Source organism: Diceros bicornis, chromosome 2 (genome assembly GCF_020826845.1).
Source record: "Diceros bicornis minor isolate mBicDic1 chromosome 2, mDicBic1.mat.cur, whole genome shotgun sequence".
Taxonomy (NCBI): domain Eukaryota; kingdom Metazoa; phylum Chordata; class Mammalia; order Perissodactyla; family Rhinocerotidae; genus Diceros; species Diceros bicornis.
The window spans coordinates 91,351,483-91,379,040 of record NC_080741.1 but is presented as its reverse complement, the minus strand read 5'-3'; the positions used below and the strand labels follow the sequence as shown (position 1 = coordinate 91,379,040).

At 38.9% G+C, this 27,558-nt stretch overlaps 1 protein-coding gene across 7 annotated transcripts in view; it reads left to right on the top strand.

Annotated features, from left to right (window-relative positions):
• Positions 1–27,558, top strand: part of TXNRD3 (thioredoxin reductase 3) — a 79,672-nt gene that overhangs the window by 17,680 nt on the left and 34,434 nt on the right. For 4 of the 7 annotated variants that reach the window (XM_058566735.1, XM_058566761.1, XM_058566777.1 and 1 more), the window contains 6 exons: positions 14,355–14,415; positions 15,421–15,530; positions 17,266–17,370; positions 18,420–18,492; positions 20,142–20,261; positions 26,160–26,302. In XM_058566735.1, the coding sequence (XP_058422718.1) occupies positions 14,355–14,415; positions 15,421–15,530; positions 17,266–17,370; positions 18,420–18,492; positions 20,142–20,261; positions 26,160–26,302 (612 nt within the window). Of the gene's footprint in view, positions 1–14,354; positions 14,416–15,420; positions 15,531–17,265; positions 17,371–18,407; positions 18,493–20,141; positions 20,262–26,159; positions 26,303–27,558 lie in introns of those variants that run through there. The other 3 variants (XM_058566743.1, XM_058566766.1, XM_058566768.1) reach the window with 3 other exon arrangements.

The window sequence follows — 27,558 nt, the reverse complement described above, 5'->3', positions numbered from 1 at the left end:
TGTAGTTTTCAGTGTACAAGTCTTCTTCTTGGTTAAGTTTATTCTTAAGTGTTCTTCTTCATGCTATTGTAAGTGGAATTCTTTTCTTAATTTATTTTTGGATTATTCTTTGTTAGTATATAGAAAAGCAGCTGATTTTTGTGTGTTGATTTTGTATCCTAAACTTGGCTGAATTTGTTTATTAGTTCTAACAGTTTTTTTGTACAATCTTTAGGGTTTTATACATGTAAGATCATGTTGTCACTGAACAGAGATAATTTTACTTTTATTTCCAACTTGGTTGCCTTTTATTACTTTTATTTCTTGCCTTACTTCTCTAGCCAGGACTTCCAGTACTATACTGAATAGAAATAGTGAAAGTGGGCGTCTTTGTCTCGTTCCTGATCTTAGAGGAAATGCTTTCAGTCTTTCACATCAAGTATGATGTTAGCTGTGAGCTTTTCTTATATGTCCTTGATTATGTTGGAGGTAATTTCCTTCTATTCTTAGTCTGTTGAGTGTTTTTGTCATGAAAGGGTGTTTAATTTTCTTAAATCCTTTTTCATCCATTGAGATAATCATGTGGTTTTTTCTTTCATTCTGTTAATGTAGTGTACTACGTTGATTTATACAAGAATCAACAAGAACCATCCTTGTATTCTAGGAATAAATCCCATTTGGTCATGGTGTATAATACTTTTAATATGCTGTTAAATTCATATTGCTAGTATTTTATTGGGAATTTTTGCATCAATATTCCTTATGGATATTGGTCTGTAGTTTTCTTGTAGTGTCTTTGATATCAGGGTAATGGTATACTCATAGAATGAGTTTAGAAGTATTCCCTCTTCAAGAGTTTGAGGAGGATTGGTGTTCACTCTTCTTTATATGTTTGGTGAAGCCATCTGGTCCTGAGCTTTTCTTGTTGGGGGGCTTTTGATGACTGATTTAGTCTCCTTACTAGTTATAGGTCTATTCACATTTTCTGTTTATAGATGATTCAGTCTTAGTAGGTTGTATGTTTTTAGGAATTTATCCATTTCATCTGGGTTATCTGATTTGTAGTGTACAGTTGGTCATAGTACTCTGTTGTAATCCTTTCTGTTTCTGTTAAAACAGTAATAATGTTTTTCCTTTCATTTCTGATTTTAGTTATTTGAGTCTTCTGTATTTTTTTCTTAGTCAGTCTAGCCAAAAGCATGTCAATTTTGTAGATCTTTTTAAAGAACCAACTCTTAGTTTCATTGATTTTTCTATATTTTTTCTATTCTCTATTTTGTTTATTCCTGCTCTAATCTTTATCATTCTCTCCTTTTTGCCAGCTTTGACTTGAGTTTATTTTTCTAGTTAAGGGGTAAAGTTAGGTTGTTGATTTAAGAACTTCTTTTTTTCATTTTATTGAGGTCATAATAGTTTATAACTCTGAAATTTCAGTTTTACATTATTATTTGTCGGTCACCATATACATGTGCCCCTTTACTGCTTATGCCCACCCTTCAACCCCCTTTCCCTCTGGTACCTACCAATCTGTTCTCTTTGTCCATGTGTTAGTTTATTTTTCACATGTGAGTGAAATCATACAGTGTTTGTCTTTGTCTGGCTTATTTCACTTAACCTAATACCCTCCAGGTCCTTCTGTGTTGTTGCGGATGGGACGATTTTTTTTTTTGAATGGCTGAGTAATAGTCCACTGTCTGTATATAGCACATATTCTTTATCCAATCATCAGTCGATGAGCACTTGGGTTGCTTCTGCTTCTTGGCTATTGTGAATAATGCTGTAGTGAACATACGGGTGCATAAATCTCTTTGAATTATTGATTTCAAGTTCTTTGGATAAATACCCAGTAGTGGGATAACTGGGTAGTGTGGTATTTCTATTCTTAATTTTTTGAGGAATCTCCATACTGTTTTCCATAGTGGCTGCACTAGTTTGCATTCCCGCCAGCAGTGTATGAGGGTTCCCTTTTCTCCACATCCTCTCCAACATTTGTTATTTTTTGTTTTGGTGATTATAGCCATTCTAACAAGTGTAAGGTTGATGTCTTAGTGTAGTTTTGATTTGCATTTCCCTGATGATTAGTGATGCTGGACCTTTGTTCATGTGCCTATTGGCCAGCTATTTATTTTCCTTGGAAAAATGCTCATATCCTTTGCCCAGGTTGTTTGTTTTGTTGTTGTTGAATGGTGTGAGTTCTTTATATATTTTGGAGATTAACCGCTTGTCAGATATATGATTTGCAAATGTTTTCTCTCAGTTAGTGAGTTGTCTTTTTGTTTTGTTCCTGGTTTCCTTTGCCTTGCAGAAGCTCTGTAGTCTGATGAAGTCCCACTTGTTTGTTTTTTTCTTTTGTTTCCCTTGCCAAGTATACATGGTATTTGAAAAGATCTTACTAAGACAGATGTCAAAGAGTGTACTGCCTATATTTTCTTCTAGGAGGTTTATGTTCATGTCTTACTTTCAAGTCTTTGTGTATGGTGAAAGATAATGGTCTACTTTGATTCTTTTGTGTGTGGCTGTCCAGTTTTCCCAAGACCATTTATTGAAGCGACTTTCCTTTCTCCATTGTATGTTCTTAGCTCCTTTGTTGAAGATTAGCTGTCTATATATGTGTGGTTTTATTTCTGGGCTTTCAGTTCTGTTCCACTGATCTGTATGTCTGTTTTTGTACCATTATTATGCTGTTTTGATTACTATTGCTTTGTAGTAGATTTTGAAGTCAAGTATTGTGACGCCTCCAGCTTTGTTCTTTTTTCTCAGGATTGCTTCAGCTATTCGGGGTCGTTTGTTGCCCCATATGAATTTTAGTATTCTTGGTTCTATGTCCATGAAGAATGTCATTGGGCTTCTGATTGGGATTGCATTAAATCTGTAGATTGCTTTAGGTAGTATGGACATTTTCACTATATTTATTCTTCCAGTCTATGTGCATGGAATAGCTTTCCATTTCTTTATGTCATCATTAATTTCTTTCAGTAATATTTTATAGTTTTCACTGTATAGGTCTGTCACCTCCTTGCTTAAATTTATTCCTAGATATTTTATTGTTTTTGTTGTGATTGTAAATGGGATTGTATTCTTCAGTTCTCTTTCTGTTAGTTTGTTATTAGAGTATAGATATGCAACTTATTTTTGTAGGTTGATTTTGTACCCTGCAACTTTGCTGTAGTTGCTGATTATTTCTAATAGTTTTCTGATGGATTCTTTAGGGTTTTATATAAAATGTCATCTGCAAACAGCGAGAGTTTCACTTCTTCAGTGCCTATTTGGATTCCTTTTATTTCTTTTTTTTGCCTAATTGCTCTGGCCCAAATCTCCAGTACTATGTTGAATAAGAGTTGCAAGAGTGGGCACACTTGTCTTGTTCCTGTTCTCAGAGGGATGGCTTTCAGTTTTTCCCCATTGAGTATGATGTTGACTGTGGGTTTGTCATATATGGCCTTTATTGTGTTGAGGTACTTTTCTTCTGCACCCATTTTATTGAGAGTTTTTATCATAAATGGATGTTGGATCTTGTCAGATGCCTTCTCTGCATCTATTGAGATGATCTTGTGGTTTTTATTCCTTGTTTTGTTAATGTGGTATATCACATTGATTGATTTGCAGATGTTGAACCATCCCTGTGTCCCTAGTATAAATTCCACTTGATTGTGGTGTGTGAGCCTTCTAATGTATCGCTGTATTCAGTTCGCCGATATCTCATTGAGGATTTTTGCATCTATGCTCATTGGCGATATTGGCTTGTAGTTTTCCTTCTTTGTGTTGTCCTTGTCTGGCTTTGTGATGAGGGTGACGTTGGCCTCTTAAAATGTGTTAGGAAGTGTTCCATCTTCACCAACTTTTTGGAATAGTTTGACAAGGATAGATATTAAATCTTCATTGAATGTTTTGTAAAATTCTCCAGAGAAGCCATATGGTCCTGGACTTTTATTTTTTGGGAGGTTTTTGATTACAGTTTCAATCTTTTTACTTGTGATTAGTCTATTCAGATTCTCTATTTCTTCTTGGTTCAGTTTTGGGAGGTTGTGTGAGTCTAAGAATTTATCCATTTCTTCTAAATTGTCCAACTTGTTGACATATAGTTTTTCATGGTATTCTCTTATACTCTTTTGTATTTCTGTGGTATCTGTTGTAATTTCTCCTCTTTCATTTCTAATTTTATTCATTTGAGCCTTCTTTTTTTCTTGGTGAGTCTGGCTGAGGGTTTGTCAATTTTGTTTATCTTCACACAGAACCAGCTCTTAGTTTCATTGATCCTTTCTACGGGTTTTTTGGTTTCAATTTCATTTACTTCTGTTCTAACTTTTATTATTTTCCTCCTTCTGCTGACTTTGAGCTTTGTTTGTTGTTTTTCTAATTCTGTTAGGTGTAATTTAAGATTGCTTAGTTGAGATTTTTCTTGTTTGTTAAAGTGGGCCTGTGTTGCTATGAATTTCCCTCTTAGGACTGCTTTTGCTGCATCCCATATGAGTTGATATGGTGTATTTCATTTTCATTTGTTTCCAGATATTTTTTGATTTCTCCTTTAAGTTCTTCATTGATCCGTTGGTTGTTCAGTAGCATGTTGTTTAGTCTCCACGTATTTGTCACTTTTCTGGCTTTTTTCTTGTATTTAATTTCTAGTTTCATAGCATTATGGTTGGAAAAGATGCTTGAGATGATTTCAATCTTATTAAATTTATTGAGGCTTGCCTTGTTTCCTAATTTATGGTCTATCCTTGAGAATGTTCCGTGCACGCTGGAGAAGAATATGTATTCTGCTATTTTTGAATGGAGTGTTATATATATATGTATTAAGTCCCTCTGGTCTAGTTTTTCACTTAGTTCCGCTATTTCCTTGTTGACTTTCTGTTTGGATGATCTGTCCATTGATGTAAGTGGGGTATTAAGGTTTGCTCCTATTATTGTGTTGTTAATATCTCCTTTTAGGTTTGTTAATGGTTGCTTTATGTACTTTGGTGTTCCTGTGTTGGGTGCATATATATTTATAAGTGTTATGTCTTCTTGGTGGAGTGTCTCTTTATCATTATACACTGCTTCTCTTTGTCTCTCATTGCTTTTGTTATCTTGAAGTGAACTTTGTCTGATATAAGTATGGCAACACCTGCTTTCTTTTGTTTGCCATTAGCTTGGAGTACTGTCTTCCATCCCTTCACTCTGAGCCTGTGTTTGTCTTTAGAGCTGAGTTGTGTTTCCTGGAGGCAGCATATTGTTGGGTCTTGTTTTTTAATCCATCCCGCCACTCTGTGTCTTTTGATTGGAGAATTCACTCCAGTTACATTTAGAGTGATTGTTGATATATGAGGGCTTAATGCTGTCATTTTATCATTCGTTTTCCAGCGGTTCTGTATTTCCCTTGTTTGTCATCCTGTGTCTTTCAGACTACCAGTTCAGTTTGGTAGTTCTCTATGATGGTTTTCTCAGTATTTATATTTTGTGTCTCAGTTCTGATTATTTGTTTAGTGGTTACGATGAGGTTTGTATAAAAAATCTCGTAGATGAGATAGTCCATTTTCTGATAGCCTCTTATGTCCTTAGTCCAAGCCAATTCCATCCCTTTCCTCTTCCCCTTCTCATTTATTGTTGTCACAACATATTCCATCTTGTGTTGTGAGTTGTGGTTAAAATGATGAGATTACACTTATTTTTGATGTTTTTCTTCTCTTTATCTTTAGTGTCATAATTAGGTGATTGCTAATCTGTTCTGATAGAAAGCTGCAATTTTCTGATTTTGTCTGCCTGATTATCTCCTTGCTCAAGGCTTTGTAAACCCCTTTTTTTTCCAGGTATGAAAGCCTTCTTGATGATTTCTTGTGTGTGTGTGTGTGTGTGTGTGTGTGTGTGTGTGTGTGTGTGTAGGGGGTGTCTTATGGCTATGAACTCCCTTTCCTTTTGTTTATTTGGGACAGTTTTTATTTCTCCGTTATATCTGAAGGATATTTTTGCCAGATAGAATATTCTTGGTTGAAAGGTTTTTCTTTTAGCATTTTTAATATATCATTCCACTCTCTCCTAGCCTGTAAAGTTTCTGCTGAGAAATCTGCTGAAACCCTGATAGGGATTCCTTAGTAATTTATTTTCTTCTGCCTTGCTGCCCTTAATATTTTTTCTTTGTCATCGACTTTTGCCAGTTTTACCACTATATGCCTTGGAGAAGGTCTTTTTACATTGATAGAATTAGGAGTTCTATTAGCTTCTTTTACTTGTACTTCCAGCTCCTCACCCAGCTTTGCAAAGTTCTCAGCTATTATTTCTTTGAAGAAGCTTTCTGCTCCATTCTCCCTTCCTTCTCCCTCTGGAATACCTATAATCTTTATGTTGCATTTCCTAATTGAGTCGGATATTTCTTGGAGAATTTCTTCATTTCTTTTTAGTCTTAGTTCTCTCTCCTCCTCCATCTGAAGCATTTCTATGTTTCTGTCCTCGAGATTGCTAATTCTGTCCTCCATAATATCAGCTCTGTTATTCAGGGATTTCAGATTTTTTAAATCTCATCCATTGTGTTTTTCATCTCCAACATTTCTGATTGGTTTTTCTTTATAGTTTCAATCTCTTTTCTGAAGAATTCCCTCTGTTCATTAATTTTGTTCCTGATTTCATTGAACTATCTGAATTTTCTTGTAACTTAAGTATTTTTATGATAGCTATTTTGAATTCTCTGTGATTCAGATTGTAAATTTCCATGCCTTCAGGATTGATTTCTGGGTTATTGTCGTTTTCCTTCTGGCCTGGAGTATTAATATATTTCTTCATACATTCATGACGTGGATTTGTGCCTTTGTTTAATGATAATATGTGGTCACAGATTCCACCTGCTATCACTGGGGTGTTCAAGAGCTGTGTATTCTGAGCCCGCCGTGATCTCTGGCATCTGTGCTTGTTCTTTGGAATCTGCTGACAGGGCCTGTTTGCGATTGCCAGCTCGCCCCCTTGTGGCTGCTGCTTTTCTAACATACGCATGTGCGCTCTGGCCAACCGGCTGAGCTAGAGCGCCGGGCAGGTAGAGGGGTGATTTCTTTCACATGTGTAATCCCAGGGGTGTTCTCTCCCTGACCTCGCTATATGCTCTCCTGGGGTGCTGGCTTGATGAAGACACCCCCGCAATATCTTAGCCTCCTCTGTGTGGAGGTTTCCCATGGGCTGTGAGGGAACTTGGAAAGTGAAGGCATTCTTATGGAAAGCCACCCCTCTCTCCTCTTTTCTCAGAGCTGCGTGTGGTCCTGCACCCTAGAACGCTGCCGGGGAGGGAGAGGAGATCCCTTTACCTCCTTCCATTTCCTGCCAGGGGTCCAGGACCTCCATCTTCAGACGTATGGCTGCGTGGGTCTCTCAGACGTCTTTTGTGTTGTGTGAATGTCTTCTGTTGGTTTATTAATGTCCTTTTCATTGTATCTTAGGGGGGAGAGTCTGAGGGAAGAGCTCACTCTGCCATGATGCTGATGTCACTCATCCCAAGAACAGCTTTTTTTTTTTTTTTTTTTTGTGAGGAGATCAGCCCTGTGCTAACATCCGCCAATCCTCCTCTTTTTTTGCTGAGGAAGACGGCCCTGGGCTAACATCCGTGCCCATCTTCCTCCACTTTATATGGGACGCCACCACAGCATGGCTTGCCAAGCAGTGCGTCGGTGCGCGCCTGGGATCCGAACCAGCGAACCCCAGGCCGCCGCAGCGGAGCGCGCGCACTTAACCGCTTGCGCCACCGGGCCGGCCCTTTTTTTTTTTTTTTTTTTTTTTTGAGCAAGATTCACCCTGAGCTAACACCCGCGCCAATCCTCCTCTATTTTTTTTACGTGGGACATCTCCACAGCATGGCTGGTGAGTGGAGTAGGTCTGCACCCAGGATCGAACTCGTGAACCTGGGCCGCCGAAGAGGAGTGCGCGAAACTTCAACCACTTAGCCATGGGGCCAGGTCCCCACGAACTTCTTTTTTAATGTAAGCATTTACAGCTATAAATTTTCTTCTTATCACTAATTTTATTGCATCCTATAAGTTTTGGTATGTTGTTTTTATTTTCACTTGTTAAGATATTCTCTGATTTTCCTGGTGACTTCTTTTTTGACCCATTGTTTAAAAATGTGTTTAATTTCCACATGTTTGTGAATTTTCTAGCTTTCCTTCTGCTGTTGATTTCTGGTTTCATTCTACTGTGATTAGAAAAGATAGTTTGTATCATTTTCATCTTTTTATTAAGACTTATTTTGTGACCTAACCTATGGTCTATCCTAGAGTATATTCCATATGTACTTAAGAGAAATTTGTATTCTACTTTTGTTGGGTGGAGTGTTATGTAATAGATCTGTAAGGTCCAGTTTGTCTATAGTGTTCTTCCAGACCTCTGTTTCCTTATTGATCTTCTGTCTGGTTGTTCTATCCAATTTTGAAATTCGAGTATTAAAGTCTCTTACTATAGTTATAGTTCTGTCAGTTTCTCTCTTCAATTTGGTCAGTGTTTGCTTCATATATTTAGAAGCTCTGAAGTTTGGTGGATATATTTTTATAATTGTTATCTCTTTTTGGTAAATTGATTCTTTTATCATTTTACAATGTCCTTTTTAGGTTTTTATAACAGTGTTGACTTAAAGTGTTTTGTTTTATATCAGTATGACCCTTCCTGCTCTTTTTTGGTTACTATTTGGTTACTTTTTTGGTTACTATTTCTATCCTTTCACTTTCAACATATGTGTATTCTTAGCTCTAAAGTGATTCTCTTCTAGACAGCATAATATTGGATCCTGTGTTTATCCATTCTTCCAATTTATGTCTTTTGATTGGAGAGTGTAATCCCTTTACATTTAAAGTAATTATTGTTAGGGAAAGACGTACTTTGGCCATTCCGTTGTTTTCTGTATATCTTATAGTTTTGTGTTCCTCATTTCATCTCATACTGCCTTTCTTGTGTCTGTTTTTTTCTAGTGACACTTTTGTTTCCTTTGTGTATATTTTTGTGGTTACCATGGGGATTACATATAACATCCTAGAGATATAATCTATCTTAAACTGTTACCAATTTAACTTCCATTGCATATAAAACTCTACTCCTTTACAGTTCTGTTCTTCTTTATGTTGTGTCAGAAGTTATATCTTTATATATTGTATGCTGTTATTATAGATTTATAGTTTTTTTATGCTTTTGTCTCTTAAATCCTATAGAAGAGTAAAAAATATAATTATGAACCAAAATTTTCATAATCCTGGTTTGTATGTTTGTCCATGTGTTTTCCTTTATTGGAGAACTCTGTATGTTCATATGGCTGTGAATTTTTGTCTAGCATTCTTTCATTTCAACTTGAAGGACTACCTATAGCATTTCTTGAGGGCAAGTACAGTATTAACGTACTCCCTCAATTTTTTTTTATCTGAGAAAGTCTTAGATTCTCCCTCATTTTTGAAGGACAGTTTTTTGCCAGATATAGAATTCTTGGTTGATAGTTTTTTTTCTTTCAGCACGTTAAAATATCATCCCACTGCCTCTGGCCTGCAAGGTTTTTACTGAAAAATCCACTGATAATCTTATTGAGCATCACTTGGATGTGATGAGTTGCTTTTCTCTTGCTACTTTCAAGATTCTCTCTTTGTCTTTGGTTTTGACAGTTTGATTATAATGTGTGTGTATAATGTGTCTGAGTCTCTGGGTTTATCCTTGGAGTTTTTTGAGCTTCTTGTATTGTATATCCACATTGTTCCTCAAATTCAGGAAATTTTGGACATTATTTCTTCAAATAAGCTCTCTGCCTCTTTTTCTGAAACTCCCGTAATGTGTATATTGTACCATTTAATGATGTCCATCAAGCCTCTTTCTCCATGTTCATTTTTCTTCTTTCTTTTTCCTCCTTAGGCTTAATTATTTCAAATGGCCTGTCTTCAGGTTCACTGATTCTTTCTTCTGTCTGTTTAAGTCTGATGTTGAACTTCTCTAGTGAATTGTTCAATTCATTGACTGTATTTTTCACATTTAGAGTTTGTGTTTGGTTATTTCTATCTCTTTGTTGTTGTTCTCGTTTTGTTTATATATCGTTTTCCTGATTTCCTGTAGCTCTTTGTGTTTTCCTCTTTGAGCATATTTAACACAGTTTTCACACCTCTGCCTAGTAAGTTTGTCAATGCAAATATTCCATAATCAATCTATATATCAAAATTTGGGGTGAGATTATTATGAGTCAGGTTTCAGGACTGTAACCCAAGAGGTAAGGTGTACAGAGTGGTTATATACCGTCTTGGAACAAAGAGCACACATCACATGTGACAGGAATATCCCTTTTACAACAGTCATGAGATTGCTCTGCTAGCACAGCAGGTCAGTGGTCACAAGGTGAGCACAGCAGGTCGGTAATTAATCCTTAGTTTCCAGGAAGAGATGCTTATCCTAAAGAAATGCCAAAATGGGTGGGAAGCTACATGCCTATCTTTAAGGGCATCATTCTCATCTTTGGGACATTGTAAATGTATAAAGCAGATGTACAGTGCGTGCTCAACAAGCCATGTTGGGGCTTTCTGGAAAAACAAGGTCAGGCCAAATTAGTTTTAAACCAAATGGCTTCCTCATATACTCCAATATATCCTATTGCTTTTCATTTATTTATCAAGTATAAAGTCTGTATTTGTTTAGCAACGTTTTGGAGATTTATTTTTTCCCTTGAATGGGCTGTGTTTTCCTTTTTCTTTGTATGCATATGATCTTTCCTTGAAAATTTGGCATTATATAAAACAGCCACCTCTCCCAGTCTTTGCAGACTGGCTCCATGCTGGGAAAGACTAATCAGTGAAGCATGACGACTTAAGATCTTCTCAGGCCTTTTCTGGGCGCTCGTCTTCCTTGGGCCTCTATGTGTGCTTTTCACCCCTGGGCCCAGTTCTCCTGTATATGTGGTTGCTTTAAAGTGTCTTAAATTCCTTAAGAGTCTCCCCCTTGCTTCTTCTTGTGACCTTAGCTGTTATAGTATATTCTTCTGCTTGTAATCTCTTACCCCTAAGTGTCTGCAGATTTGGTTTTCATGAGCCACATCCCCTGCTTCTCATGACTTCCTCTAACCTAAGATTCTAGCTACTTTGGGCCATTTGAACTCGGAGTTAGGCATCACAGAGACCAGTCCCTCAGACAGCCTTCAGACAGGATAGAATGTTGCAAAGTTGGTCTTATCTGCTCTCTTCACTTTGTGGCCCAGGCTGCTGCTCTCCTGTTATTGTGCCATGCAGCACTAGGGATTGGGTGGTGCAAAGGAGGCTAAAAATGCCACCACTTCAAATGTGGCATTTTCTTGATTGAGCATTCACCTGGTTGCTGTAGATCTTTGACCAGCTTCCAGAGCTCATATTAACTCATCTTACTTTGAGATTGTTTATCTTCTTGGATATGTAGATTACTGTTTTTCATCAAATTTGGGGTTTTTTTGGACATTTCTTCAAATATTTCTTTTGTTCTTTTGTTTCTCTCTTTTTTTGGTATTCACACTATGTGTATCTTGGTGTGCTTAATGGTGTCCCATATTTCTCTAAGGCTCTGTCCATTTTTCTTCATTCTTTTCTCTCTGTGGCTTGAGATTGCATAGTCTCTATTGATCTATTCTAATGTTTGGTAACTGTGTCAGTTCAGATCTTTTGAGGCACTCTAGTGACTTTTCATTTTCATTATTGAACTTTTCATTTCCATAATTTCTATTTGGGTCTTTTTTATAATTTTTATCTCTTTATTGACATTTTCTACTAGATGAGACATTATTATCATACCTTTCTTTATCTCCTGAAGCGTAGTTTTCTTTAACACTTTGAGTGTATTTACATTGACTACTTTGTTGTTTAGCATGACACCTGGGCCCTCTCAGAGGCAGGTTCTCTTGCCTGCTTTTTTCCCTGTGTATGGATCCACTTTCCTGTTTCTTTGTAGGTCTAGTAATGTTTTGTTGAAACCTGGGCATTCAGATACTGATCCCTTCCTCTTCTGTTGTGTGTTTTTGTTCGCTTGTATATTTCTTTTTTTTTTTTTTTTTAATTTTATTTATTCCCCCAAAGCCCCAGCAGATAGTTGTAGGTCATAGCTGCATATCCTTCTAGTTGCTGTATGTGGGACGCGGCCTCAGCATGGCCGGAGAAGCGGTGTGTTGGTGTGCCCCCCGGGGATCCGAACCCAGGCCGCCAGCAGCGGAGCGCGTGCACTTAACCACTAAGCCATGGGGCCAGCCCTTGTATATTTCTTTATAGCGAGTTGGTCGCATTATTTTAGGAAAGTTTATTTCCACCTTAAGGTGGAGCCTCTGATGTCACTCCTCAGAGGGTGCAGCCTTGGGTATGTACACAGTAACTCTGAGATGACAGAGATTTTAGCATGGCTCTCATTGACTGTATTATATTGTTTGTCTCTGGTGGTGTCATACCCAGACCTTAAGCTCCACTAATTGCAGGCTAGTTGCTCTACTGTTTTTGATAGCACCCTGCGGTGTAAATTGCTCCATACTCTGATCCAGTTAAATCTGGGCCCCTTTGCAGGAGTAGCTTTTAAGGCAAGTTTGAGGTTTGTCCTGACCCTAGAAGGGCTCTTCTTAGCTGTCTCTTTCCCTGGTTCTCTCTGGTAAACTAGCCGGCTTACAGGTTAGCTTGTTACTTTAATGGAGCTGCCAGCCTGCTCTTAATTCCTTACCTCCAAAATCTCCATTATTTTCAAGAATGCCTTTAGACTTGGACTTCCTCACAGGTTTTCAAATAAAGTCAGTTCCTTTGAGTAGAGCTTTGGAGCGTTCTGATCTTATGGTTTACCTCTTCCCCTGAGAAAAATCTCTGAGACCTTTCTCCAGAGCTGGGGGTGGGGACAGTGCCCTGATTCTCTTGGATTGATAACCCTGCTTTATGAGCAGGGCTCTGAGTGGGGGCAGTAGCCTCCGGTCTTCTTAGCTTGCCTCTCCTAGCCTGGAACCTCACCCTACAAGTGGGCTGGGGTGAGGGTGATCTGGACCCTAATATTTATGACTTGGGGCTGGGTGGAGGAAGGGAGCCCCTGTGTTTTTGGCTACACTCACCAGGAATTTAGCCTTTGCCACTCAGAGCTATGGGGATACTGAGAAATGATGGTGGCTTGTCCCTTCTGGTCACTGAGATTTCAGGCACTAGAAGCTTCATTTTCTTGGCCACACTCACTTGAAGTGGAGCTTCTGTCAGACTGTTCTACAGCTGGGGAGGGAGGATGCAGATCATGGCTTAAGTGCCTCAGACTCTCACTGTTCTTGTTGACAGGTTTTCTTTAATAATTATATTTCTTCATTTGCTGTGTGCCCTCAGGACAATTTCCGGAGACTTTAAAGGGTTGCTTTTTAGTAATTTTCACCAGTTGTGGGTGTTTGCCAGGGAGCAGGTCTGCCAAGCTCCTCATGCTCCATCCTGGCGTTGGAAACTCTGGGCTTTATCTTGAGGGTTGAGGGCATTGAAGGGTTTAAGTAGTGATGTAAAGTCGGCTTTGAAAAAATCCACTTTAGCTGTAATTTAGAGAACTGGAGGGGCAAAACTGGATGCAGAGAGAATTCTTAGGATGTAACGGAAATTCCAGTAGTACATGTTGGTGGCTTAAATTAAGATAGCAACTGTGAGGCACTAGAAAGATGAACTAGTTCAACATAGGAAGTTGTTAAGGCTTAGTAATTAATTGGACAGGTGGGAAGTTCGTGTGTGGTAGAAAGATGTTGTTAAGAGAGAAGCATTAAAATGACTCATCATCAGTGCTTTGCAAAGTTGTCAAATTCAGATTCTCATCCAGGGCCTGATTCTGCATGTCTAACAAGCTCCTAGGAGATACCCATGCTGTAGGTCCTCCATGCCCTATTTAAGTAACAAGGCCCTAGGATTTCTTGTTCTCTTCAGGTAACTGGTGAACTGTGGCAGAGTGAAATTGTCAGTTTGCTTGTCTGTTTCCCCTACTAAAGGGCAGGGATTGTCTTGGTCATTGTTATATCTGGAGTATGTAGAACAATGGATGACCCATAGTAGGTGTTTCATGGATAAATATTTGTTGAATGATTTAATGACTGTTGAAAGTAAACACAGAAAGAGGAAAAGGTATGTGGAAAAAGATGAATTTCATTTTGGGCATGTTGCATGTGAGATGCCTTTGGATACTCAAGTGGAGAAATATATATTGCCTGTCTTGAGTTCAGAAAAGGGATTTGGGCAAAAGTTATAGATTTGGAAGTTAAAGATGCAGATTGTAAAAGAAGGGAAGAGATGGGCTGAGGTTATTCTGGGAAGATATGGAGAGAAAGGGAGAAAAAAACATAGGCCAGAGCTCATATTCCTGAAGAACATTTATTTTGGACCTCACTTATTACTGTGCCCATATTTCATTACTCTGTTGAATCTTTGTGAGAGTAAAACTTAGGTAAATTTTTGTTCCAGGTTAAAGAACTGTTTTCTTCCTTGGGAGTTGAATGCAATATCTTGGAACTTGATCAAATTGGTAAGTAGAATGGTTAGCACGTTCTGTTGTTTGTAATGAATGTCAGCAAAATTGACTTCTGTCCATTCGCTTTGTTCAGCTCAATTTACTCTTGTCTCTTTGGGTTAGATGAGCTGTTTTTGTTTACATTCAGCCATGCAGAAAATGAACCTCTACATGACAAAGAATTTGGTGTAGATTTTTTAATTTATATATTTGTTGTATTTGAAGGGAGGGAGTGGGAGGAGGATGTATAAGCTTGTAACCTTAAAGTACTTCAGGCATTTCAGATACATCTGCCAACTTTCTAGCAAAATAGATTAAGCTGTAATAAATGAAAAGAATCCTCCCCTATTTCCTGATTGTATTACCCACGAGGGGAACCACATTAGTTTTTTAGCTTTATACTTTTGAGTTTTTGTCATCCATGCATCCACTGTCTAATATTAATTGAGCACTTTACATGTGCGTGAAAAGTGTGATCTCTACCTTCACAGGGCTTTACCAACTCCTTTTAGCCAAGTTGCTTTAATGAATGAGATGTTTTTGAATCTTTGAGGCTTTTCTAAAGAATATACCAAATAGGGTAGTCTTAAGTAGTCATGGCCCAGTTTTATTTTTAGGGATGGAGGATGAATTTTGGACTATGATCATAAACATTGTTCAAATCTAATTGTAGGAAATATTTTCTGAGTTGTTACTGTTGAAGCAGATTTTATCTTGATATTTGCTCTTTAAAGAGGATTCTTATCTATTGTCTTGGTATAGTATTGAATTATAAATCAAAATCTAATTTAGAAGAGTTTATTTTAAAAGGAATCAGTAGATTGGTCTTTATTCTTTAAGCTTTCCTTTGAAAACCTGGGTATTTTCCCCTCTTGAGTCATCATTTCATAAAGTTATATAAGACACTGATCTTCCATGGGTGTGTCCATGTGAGCATTTGAGAGTTGTAACACTTTAGTTCAACTCACAAAGTTTGGAACCCTTTTAATGTTTTTATATATTTAATTTTTTATTCTTTAGATGATGGGGCCAGTGTTCAAGAAGTGCTGTCAGAGATCACCAGTCAGAGAACTGTGCCCAATATTTTCGTGAATAAAGTGCATATGGGTGGATGTGACCGAACTTTCCAGGTAATAATAGTATTATATGTTCTTTGATGCTGTTTGTTCAAATTTTGTTTTTAAATAATTAAAAGGGGAGAAAATGGTTTTTAGAAGTCTATTCATTTGTCTTTTGGAAGTTGTAAAATTGAAAAGCATATAGCATGGTTATCAGATAATCTTGATTACTTAAAGGAAATTAGGGTTTCTACCAGCTCAAACTTCAGAAGCTAAGAAGGAGAAGGTTTTGAGTGAGGTTGCCAGGACAAACAGGTGGGCCACCTTGGGGACTTCCTGGTCTCTTCCTCCTGATGGGGAGAGAAACAAGGTTGTTCCCTCTTTAAGTTTTAGTAAAATGAGGTCAACACTAACATTCTTGTCTAGGGTAAGCAGAATTCTTCTCAAGGATGGTAACCCCAGGAGTTTTGCAAAGGCCCATGGCCTTTGATTTTTTGATTCCTAGAATGCAGAAATGAACAGGAATCATTCAGTTAGGTATGATAGATAAAAATTTATTTAAAAAGTTCCTTATTTTATAACTAATTATTTGCTTTTATTAAAATTCTGCTCTTGTATCTTTTATATATGTATACAAATGGTAGTAAGCAGTGATTGATTAAATACTTATATTTGAGATTTTTAATTAAGAATTGTATTTTTGTTGAGAAGACATTTTGTTGTATGTTAATCTATGATTAGCATCATTATCTAGTAACAACCTACTGTATTACTTCTAGGAGCTATAACCCAATTCACATGGTGGTAAGTACGCAATTATAGCCCCTAAACACCTTTGGAAGTACTGGTCTTGCCAGTCCTAACCTGGAAAATGATGTCAGAGGGTGAATCTGGAGATACAAAGATATCAATTCTATTTCAAGACTGAAAGATGTTTCCTTGGATAGCAGATGTTTAGAAGACAGATTTCCCTAAAGCCACCTAAAAGTAAGGAGGACAAAAGAGTCCTTTCAGGATGTGCCAAAAGCCTCCACGCGCACCCGTTCTTCAGTGGCACACAGGACATCTGCTGAGCTCCTTATCATGTAGCACTTTCATTGTGCTTCCCAGGATGAGCTGGTTCCATCCTGGTGTCTCTAAAGCCGGCATAATTGGATTGAGCAACCAACTTCGCATAAGGAAAACTATTGTTAAATCACGTATTGAACCTGTGGCCGCATCTAAACTACTTCTGATCACAAGGAGGGCCGAATGAACACGAGAATATGGTCAGAGTCAGCCTCATTGCCACTGCTGAAAGAAAAGCAAAATGTTTGTGTTGTATAGGAACTTCACCAGTGAGCTGCAAAATTTAGGTCAATTTATGAGAAACCATGAAAAAATTTGAAGTGCATGTCCTGCTGATGATGCATGAGAATTGTTTTCAAAATGAAGCCTAGCTCAGGTGAACAAAATGTAGAGGATCTTGAAAAATGGCTCTTGGCTATTTTACTGCACTTGCTTATAATATTTTGATGATTAGACCAAGGAAAATGACCTCGTCTGACTTAGCTATAAAGCCATGACCTCGGTCATTTGACACATGCCTAGCTATCAGGTGATAAACAAAAACATGTACTTTGGCATACGTTCTGAGTAGTTGGACCCTATTTGAATAACATCCAGATAAATTTGCAGTTTCAACTTTCCATGAATTATAGATTGTTTCTAAGATTTTATAAAAGAAATCCATGCTGATAAAAATAGCATGCAAAGGAACAGTTTTAAAACAAGTCATACCATATTCTCTCCTTTCATTAAATCATAGGCACATCAGAGTGGTTTATTACAGAAGCTCCTTCAGGGAGATTCAGCATATGACTATGACCTCATTGTCATTGGTGGTGGTTCTGGTGGCCTTGCGTGTGCTCAGGTATGAAAAAAACTCTGTTACCACACCAGGTCCGTTTTTGCCCGCCGCCCGGAAAGCCAGTCACCGAGATGACAAGATTGCAGAGAGAGAGAGGGTTTATTAATCACAAGGCAGCCAAGTGTGGAAACGGGAGAATGAATCTCAAATCCGCTTCCTCGAAAATAGGGACTCAGGGATATTTATGGGGTAGGGAGCAAGGTCATCTGAAACAATGGGAGGTGAGGAGAGATGAGGTAATTGATGATCTGTGTTCACAGAATGGCGGTGTTAGCCTGTCCTGAGGGTGAGGTTTTAATCTCAACTGGCCTGACGTGGACAAGTGGTTCCAATTCCTGAAAAAGATAGCTCAAACACCCATTACCATGGTGACCCATGCTCCAGGGAGTAGTTATCTATAGGAACCTAGTGGGAATGAGATAGCAAATTGCCTCGACAGCACAGTTAACAGTGGGTAGGTTTATCATGCAGATTTAAGTCCTTGCCTTCCGTTCTGATAAGTTTCTAGGTAAGGCCATCCCCCCTTCTTCCTGGTACTGGGAAGAAGATACCTTTACAAATGGAGATTTCCTTTGCAAATGTAAATGTCTCTTACAAAGAGTAACAAGAACTAAGAATGGGCTTAGCAAGGACCCTCCCAGATACCCAGAGATGTCTGTGGTGGTGGCTTGTTCTGGGGGCAGGCCTCCCATCGCAAACTCCTGTGGTCATTTAGTGGGGGTGGGGGCCAAAGTGTCTTTCAGGCAGAGACATATTTTGAGGTGGCCAATTCCGATCCCCCATAGTTACTAGCTGCTTAAGCGTCAGTGACTAACTGTTTGCTGGTTTCAACTCGAAGATAATTTTCCTAGTGATTGCCGTAAGCATTTCTTCTGCTACTTGAAAAAAAAGCCAATTATGATGTTACAATCTAAGATTTTATTGTAATAGCTGGTTTAATAAAGAGAAAAGTCTGTGTTTTGACACAAACCCAGTCTTTTCATCTAGGGGAGAGAAAAGTTGGGGGAGTGTCAGGAAAATGACAAAATCTTTATATGTAGCTTTTTTTGTAGGAAGCTGCCATTTTGGGAAAGAAAGTTATGGTGCTAGACTTTGTGGTCCCGTCCCCTCAGGGCACGTCCTGGGGTAAGCTGTTTTTCTTTGTTGCTGTGATTGTTATTACTCTCTGCTCTTTGCATACTTCCTTGGCTTTGTTCAATCTCGTTTAAGCCTCACAACAGTCTCAAGAGGTATAACTAGCCTGTTTCATAGGTGAGGAGACTGAGTCTCAGTGAGGTTAGGTAACTGGCCTAAGATCACATAGTTAACAAGTGGAGAAGTTGGAAAGATAATATAAAAATAATTGAGGAAGATTTTGCAAAAAGAAAAAAATTCCATCACGCCATTGTTCCAATACTTCTGCCATAATAATTTTTGCATGCACACACGAACAGTTTCACATAGTTGTGGTCACAGTGTATATACTATGTCCTGCTCACCTAACTTTGCCATACCATTTTTCTGTTTCTGCATCGATTTCGTAACTGACTCTACTGGCTGCACGATGGTCAGTCGAGTTAGTGTGTGTGTGATCATGCCAGGTCAGTTTAATAAAGCACACAGTGAGCTCCCTGTGACTTTGCTGTAGAGGAGAGTGCTAGCCTTCCCGTGTTCTTTTCACTATAAAATAGAACATAGATTTTGTGCTGGATGTTTGCTGTTTATGCTTCAAGTCCATTCTCAGGTGTCTGTACCCTGCACTCTGCCCCAGAGGCTGATGAATTGGCAGCCTTGCCCTCTGGCTTCTGGTTGGACGTGGCCTGTTTTGGGTAATAGGAGAAGAACAGAAGGAAGGAGGAGAGAGGAGTTGGGGCCTTCATTCCCCTGGCTCCCTCCCTGAGGGTCGCTGCAGGCTGGGTCTGTCCCCTTGTGGAAAGCCACAGCCCCTGTCATGGCCGTCCCCATTTGGCTGTGGCGCTCACTTCATGTGGGGTTGGTGATGGCCCCACTGTTCTATCCCTCCTTCTCTTCCTGCCCACAGCCCTCTAATAATTACTCTACAAGCTCTCCTCAGTTACCCAGCTTGAGGGTGTCATCTGCTTCCTGCCGGAACCCTGACAAAATATGACAATCATTTCTTAAAACTCAAACTTACTCAAAAAATTTTAGCCTAGAATTTCACATAGTGAAGCTCACCTCCTTCATTTTTCTCATAATATTTGTATGGTTTGTGTACACTTGTCTTTTTTTTCCCTCCTCCTTTCTCCTTCCCTCTTCCTTCTTTCTCTCCTGCCTTCTCCCTGTCCTGTCCAGAAATAGCCTACTTATCTGGCTTACCAGAGGAGACTGTGATCAAAGAGGGAATCTTTAGACCCATTCAGAGCAGGTGTTACCAGGCAGCTTGCAGTGGGTCTACCGTTGGCTCAGAGAAGGAGTCAGAGTTACAGAGAGTAAAGGCTGGAAACTGGGCTTCTGGCCCTTGGTATAGTACATATCTAATGAATCTAATACAGTTCTAATCCCTTTGTAGGTCAGACTCAAATCAAAGTTTTGGACTCTGTTCAAATACATATTGAACTGTTCAAATACATATCCATATTTTTGCTCATCCTTGGGCCTCCTTCACAAGCCCTCGGTTAAGCAATTTGGGTTAATCATTGGTGTGTTATTGTGGGGTGTGATGTTGACCCCACAACCATTCAAGTTTGTTGTTTCCACATTTTAATAACACCCACTCTGCACGTGTATAAAACCACACACACACAAAACGTTAAAACTATTATTTTCTCTCTCAGGTCTTGGTGGTACTTGTGTAAATGTAGGCTGTATTCCTAAGAAATTGATGCATCAGGCTGCCCTTTTGGGGCAGGCATTAGTTGACTCAAGGAAATTTGGCTGGGAGTATAATCAACAAGGTAGGTAATAGTTTATAAAAATATAGATTGGGAGAAAAGAAGAAAGAATGAGTTTCTTAGAGAAATACTTGCTATTTATATTTCTATAATTGAGTTTGAAATTTGTTTAATAAATACTCCTTAGGAGCCCACTCTATGCCAGCCAGGACCCGTAGATAATCAGTTTAAACCTGGCCCTGCTCTCATGGGCCTTAGTGGCTAAGGAGGGAATTGTTGCAACTATAGCCATGCCAAACCGTTAGCAGAATGTGAAAGAATAATCACTATTTTCAGATTTCTTTTAAGTATATAGAAAGTAGAATAGCAAGGGTTATTATTTGGATTTTATACATTATTGCAATAATATTTTCTGTTTTGTCACTGGTTATGTATGTCTTTGGTTAATGAAAGATGGAAAACAAATTCATCCAATAAACTGTTATTGGTTAGGCTCTGAGGAATACAGATATGAGGAAAATCTAGTTCCTGCCCTTCAGCAGCACAGTCCGTTGGAAGAGAAGAGAAGAGAAGCCATTCAGCGCACTATAATTCATGGTGAAGTTTTGAGCATCAACTTGAGGGGCATTTAATGTAGCATTGAGGGTCAGAGGTGGTGGAGGTGACCCTTGAACTGCATCTTGAAGGTCACAGAGAAGTAGGACATTTAAGACAGGAAGCAGCTTGACCTAAACTGTGGAGATGTGAGAAGACATGGTATGTCTGGGGGGTAGTGAGTGGTTGGGGTAAAGACTGGGGAGAGATGTTGGGAGAAGTGAGATTAGAGAGATAATCAGATCATGGCTCTTCAAAGCCATCTTAAGCAGTTAAAATTTACCCCCAAAGGTAGTAAGAGAGCTGTTGAGAAGTTTCAGCAGGAGAAGAACATGAACCACAGTTTGGATTCTGGATCCCTCTGATGGCACCAAGGAACTTAGAAGGCTGGAGGCGGGTGGGGAGGGGTCAAGTCCAAAGACAAGGAGGTGAGGTGGGGTACTGTTGCATAACCCAGAGGAGAGATGACGAGGCCTGAGCAAAGACTGAAGTTGGGCTGGAGAGTACAAAATGAATTTAAAAGATTTAAGGCGTGGAATTGACAGGTTAGATGTAGAGTAGTGATTCCATTATCACTAGAATAATGTGTGGAGTTTCAAAAAAATTACTCCTTGTCTCTTCCCCCAGAGATTTTGATCCAGTAGATCTGTGCATGTGCATGTTTAAAGTTTCATAGATGATTCTGATACTTAATAGGTGATTCTGCCAGGCTATCCAGGTCATCAGTAGGGTAGAGGGTGAGGGAGAGGGATGAATCCAGGACGAGGGACTGGGTGAAAATGTAATGCATTCCTTGAGATGGATAACACAGGCAAGTATGGGATAGTGGCTGGGTGTGGTGGACTTTCACATGAGTTGAGGCTGGACAAATGTTCACAGTCAACTCCATGGTGAGCTTTTGGTCAAACACAGACTGGTTGTAAATAAAATGAGGTCTCTCCACTTGGCAGTTTAACTTCTGGGTAGTCTTCCCTTTCAAGAATCCTTTTCCCTGGCTTCTTCGTCTTGTGTGGATATTCCACTTACAGTCCCTTTGGAACATCCTCGTGGAGTTAGATATCTAGGGATGGTTTTTGCTTGAGAGAAGTCTGGGCAAGGCCTGGGTTTAGAGTCATAGCATGGAGGTGATAGTTGAAGTCTTAGGAATTGCTGAGATGGTCTAGGGAGAACATATGGATGGAAAAGAATAGAAGACAGAGACAGAATCCTGAGATATGCTAATACCTAAGGTAAGTGGGTGAGGAAGAGGAGGAAAACCAGGAGACTTGTGTCATAGAAGCCAAGAGGGGTTAGATTTTTAAGGGCAAGATTTAGGACTTAGGGAGTCTTAAAAAAGAACTAGAGTGAAACGTTGCGGAAAGGCTGAATGGAATAGGATTTGAATTATGTATGTTTTGGATTGGTAGTTAGGTAGTTAAGGAGTCTCTTTTTAAGATTAAAAATGTTCAAACCTTGTTTCTAAAATAATCAAGTCCAAGTGGGGAGGAAACACGGAATGCCTCTATGGTGGGGAAAAGACCATGAAGGACAGAACTGCACACTCGGCCTGTGACAGAGGGGACAGCCAGGCACGGTGGTGTGTGGATGACACCAGACGCAGGGTTCCCTATGAGCTGATGACTTCTGGATGTGTCAGCCTCACTGTGCCCACTGCCTCCCACTGTTGGGGCTCTGCGCTTCCAGGGAGGGCACAGTGGGGTATATGCTGGCCCCATTCTGCCACACCTGAGGGGCCAGGTGATATTCTTGAACTCTTCTAAGTGCTTAATATTTCTAAATAACTTTTAATTTCCTTGAGTGGGTAAAATCTTGTTAGATTCCTCGAAGGTCCCCATATACAAAATGCTTCTAAGTTAATTTTGAAGTGGCATACTAAGAAATACCTAGCAAGCCATCACGTGGAATTTGGGGCTTAGCAAGTTTTAGGTGTAGGTTCAGTGAATGACCAAGAGAAGTCAACAGGATGTGAGAGGCAGGAGAAAAGAAGTAAAAGCATGCTGAAATCTTGTTCTGGGAGAATGTTGTAGATACTTTCATTCTTGATGTTGATAGAGAAATATAGATTAAAATACATTTAAAATGTATACATAATTTCCAGATTAGAAATTGAGTGTAGAACTTTCAAGTAAAAGAAAGGGAAAGGGAAAATGTACGAAGAAACAGCATGAAACTGTAATTTAAAACAAATAAAAAAGACCAACGGGAAATAAGGTGCAGACATAAGAGCAGTCTTTTACGTATTAGAAAAAGCTGAATGGGTCAGATTCTCAGGCTGAGTAAACAGCAGAATTCTTCCACATGCTGTTTACAAGACACACATCTAAAACCAAAAGAGATAATTGCTGAAAATATAGGAATTTTTGAATTTTAAATATATGGGAAAAGCTATATCAGGGAAATGCAAACCAAAGCAATGCCAGTGAATAGCAGATGTTGGACCACAAGGCAAAAAAAAACAAGCAAATCCCAGGAATTAACGAGTGAGCATCTCCCCAAAATAGAATTGATAAACAAAACAGAGAGTATTCAAAAATACAAGTAAGCTAGGCAGACCTTTGGCAAATCCAATCAAGGGAATAAGGGGAGAAAATTCTTAGAAATATGCAACATTAGGTGTGAGAAAAGAAGTATAACTACAGATAGAGAAGCAGTAAAATAAATTCAGTAGACAAATTAGTGGTAAGAATTTTAAATATCTCGATGAAAAGGAGTATCTTCCAGGAAAGTATGAATGACCAGAATTGGTTTGAATTATCAAAGAAACCATTGTCTAAGAACAACCTGTTCCCCAAAAGACACCATAGATATACAAGTAAATTTTCTCAAGTCTTCAAGAAACAGACACTTTCTCTGTAATTTAACGTGTTCTAAGTACTCAGAAAAAGATCTAGAACTCAGATAACCTTTTTTTTTTGTCTAACAATAATACAGAAAGATAGTATAAAAATAGAAAGCTATAGCCCATAGAGGTACCAAAACTCTAGAAAAAGCATTAGCAAATCCTCTCCAGAGTGGACTAAAAGAACGCACTGTAACTTAATGAGCGTTCTTTGTGCAAGAGTCTGTCAACATGAGGAAGTCGCAGGAGGAGTGCATAAATCCACGTGATGACCTGGATGGCAGCTCCAAAGGCAGCTGATAAAAATCTCGCATCCATTCTTGCTTTTTAAAAAAACTCTCAGTAAATCTAAGCAAAGAAATGGACACTTCCTTCACATGATGAGAAAAAGTCAGAAGCAAATATTTAATGGAGAAGAGCGTGAGGCATTTGCATTAAAGTCAAGAATCAAACAGGGAGACGGTGCCCACGTCCACTGCTAACACCCTCGCTGTTCCGGTGTTTCTGGCCTGTGCACAGAAAGGAAGAGGAGGAAAGAAAAAGTTTACATATTTGAAAAGGAGGAAGAAAAAGATGTTTTAAATTTATGATATGAACTATATACAATATACCTACGATGTGCAAGAGATTGAGCTAAAAATGTTAGAACTAATAAGAGTTCGGTAAGTTGACTGCTCGTAAGATAAATGTGCAAAAATCTATAGATTTCTTACATAACAGCAATAACAAGTTAATAATAGAATGGAAAATTACAACAAAAATGATAGAATGACTTGGAATAAATTAACTAGGAATGTACAAAATATGTAAAGAAAGACTATAAAAGCATAACAAAAAATATACTATGATCTTGGAGGGAAAGTCTCAATATTGTGAAAACATTATCTCAAAATTAATTTGTAAATTTTATGTAGGTCCAGGGAAAATCTCTAAATTTTTTTTCTTTTGGAACTTGACAGATTATTCTAAAATTTTTATTGAAAAATAAATGTGTGAGAATAGCTTTGCAACCTCTGAGAAAGTACAGAGAGGGAGTTTTCCCGTCAGTATTAAAAATTGTGATATTGTTGTAGAACTAAATAGATTAACAAAATGGTAGAGCAAGTGGCTTCAAAATGCCAGTCCATAGACTTGCAAAATCAGAATGTCCTGGGGGAACTTTTTAACTGTGTGGGTCCTGAGCTCCACTCCTGAATCCATAGGTTTTGTGGCATGTCCTAGGATTTGTATATTTCCACATGATTCCCAGGGGGTCCTGATGGGCGGCCCTATTTGGGAACCTCTGATACAGAATGTCTTTTACAATAGGAACTAGAAACAAAAGGACATGTGAAATGTGAGTTTAACTGACAAGGTCCTTGAGATAAATAGTTCTCTAGGGGTTGGAAGAGTAGCTTTTCTTGGGGAGCGGGGAGGATGTATCAGGATATGAGGCTATGTACCAGACAGAGAGGGTCATCACTGCTGGGCCGTAACCTCCTGGCGTCACGGGATGGGTAATGTGGTAACAAGAATGACCCTTCTGGATTGCAGAGTCTTAGGAGACTTGTACTCTGGCATCCTAGGAAGCGTGGTGTGATGTCAGCCATAAACATTTACGTTGGCTGAGCCTCTCAGTGCATTGTGGTCTCTTTCCCTTTCCTGTACTGTAACATCCCACATCCCCTGTAAATGGTGGGACTCATCACTCATGGAGAGTGATAGATGGGGTGAGTCTCCAGAGGGTGAACTCTCGCTGGGCTGGGTTAGCCTTTGGGCGTCTCATCCAGTCTGACGGGAGGCCAGGGCTGGCCTCTGTGTCTCATAAACACAGTGCTGCACAGGGACTAGTGTCTCCTTCAGGGTCCAGCATCAACAGATGAGGTGAACTCCAGGAAATAAATCCCACCTAGCAGATAGAGGGATGATGAGAAATCCGATGTCATTGAATCCCACCCCAACTTCAACAGGAAGTGGGTAAACATTGTACTATAAACGGTGGGCAACAGTGAGCACTAACCACATTTACTGTAAAGAAACGTAGAATATTTACTCTCTGAAACCACTGCCAGGTGAACTGGATGGGAGTGGACCACAGTCTGGTGAGGCAGATGTGCAGTGCTCACTGACTTGAGACCTGCTTCCCACGTGAACATTCCCTTCACATCTGGGAGGCCGCACACGTGAAACAGGCCCTCACAGCGTGAAGGTGTCCTGGGTATGCTCCCAAGCAGAGATGGTCTCCCTGCCTCAGAACACTCTGGGCACTGCTCTAGGAGGGCCGGTTTTCCCCATTCTCTCCTTTTTGGATTCTTTTCCCAGTTTTCTTCCTTCGAGAGCTCTGGTTTTTGCATATGTTTTGTTTCATAATATAAAATAGGAAGAAGTATAAACCATAACTTCATAAAAAAGATTTAAGTTGCTAATTATTTTTTGTTCACTTCTTAATTCTTAAAGAAATATATAATATGGATCATGTTTGGTTATATATAATTGACCGTTAAAAATAAAATTCCCTTTGTGCTTTCACTCTGGTTATTTATTTTCAGTGAAGCACAACTGGGAGACCATGACAGAAGCGATTCAAAACCACATTGGATCTCTAAATTGGGGCTACAGGTTGTCTTTGAGGGAGAAGGCTGTGGCCTATGTCAATTCCTATGGAGAATTTGTCGAACATCATAAAATAAAGGTACTGTTTGAATATTTTGTCTTATTCACTGCTTTTCCTTACTATTGCTTGCACTTGCTTTGAACTAAAATTCTGTGTTGTGTTGTGTGTCAAGGGCTATAGCTGGTGTGTGCATGTGCACACGGCTGTGCATGCACGTGTATTCTCCCATTGTTGATTCCACGTTGGCTAAATTGAAGAAATTGCCTTTTAAAGAACTCTTAAAGTTATTATGTGCCTTTCAATTTCATTGCCATCTTACAAAATACTTAGACTGAGTTCAAAGTTCAAAAGACTAAAAAGATAAAAATTTTAGCAGTGTAATTATTTTTTAAAATGACACTTTAACTAGAACTTTAATGTATATTATTCATAAAAACATTAATAAAAGTATAATCAAAAATGAGTGTTTTTTTATAAACTTACATTTGTAATGTTTATGTATTATAGTGTCAATATGTAAGGAAAATGAGAACATTTTGATGAACCCAAAAATTTTAAACTGAAGTTATGAAAGACAGTCAAATATTATCCTCAACATCTAGTTGATTTTTGTACTATGCTTTCATAGCACAGTGTGCGATGATCTTGACAGGATTTGAGGTTATTTTGTAATCATTTGTTATCTCTAGAAAGATGTGAGGTGGTCCATTGAAAGCTGCTCCTTTGAAACCATCCATGGGCCAATTTGAATTACATCATTCATATGAAACATAATAGAAACACACGTCAGTTTGTTTTATTTCTCAAATTGTAGTATGCCCAGCACGGTTGGTTGAATAAGCCGACCATTGCCAGCCAGACTTGCCTCTTCTGTGCTTCCATGTTTAGTGATACCAGCGTCTCCTCCGTTGCTCCAGCTAGAGCTTTCGGGTTCCCCCCACTTCACCCCCACAGCATGCACTTGTTTGTCTTTTCAGGACCCTCCTAAGCAGGTACCTGTTTCCAGGCTGCCTTCCCTCCATCCCACTGTTTAAACCACCCTCTCGTTTAAACACCTCCATTGGTTTTTGAATTTTTTAAAATGAAAATGTATTTATGATTTACTTGTATGATTGAAAATAAACAAACAATGAACAACCTTTATTGGTTCCCCATGACCTAAATTTTTAGGATGGCATGTAAGGGTCTTTATGTTTGGCACTGATCTGTCTCACTTCCATGTGACACGTACCCTCCTTTCCTGTCACTTCCTGGACACTTGCTGTCCCCAGATACCAGCTGCTTTCGGGCCTGTGTGTCTTTATATGTCCTGTTCTCTCTTAGGTTTCCATTCC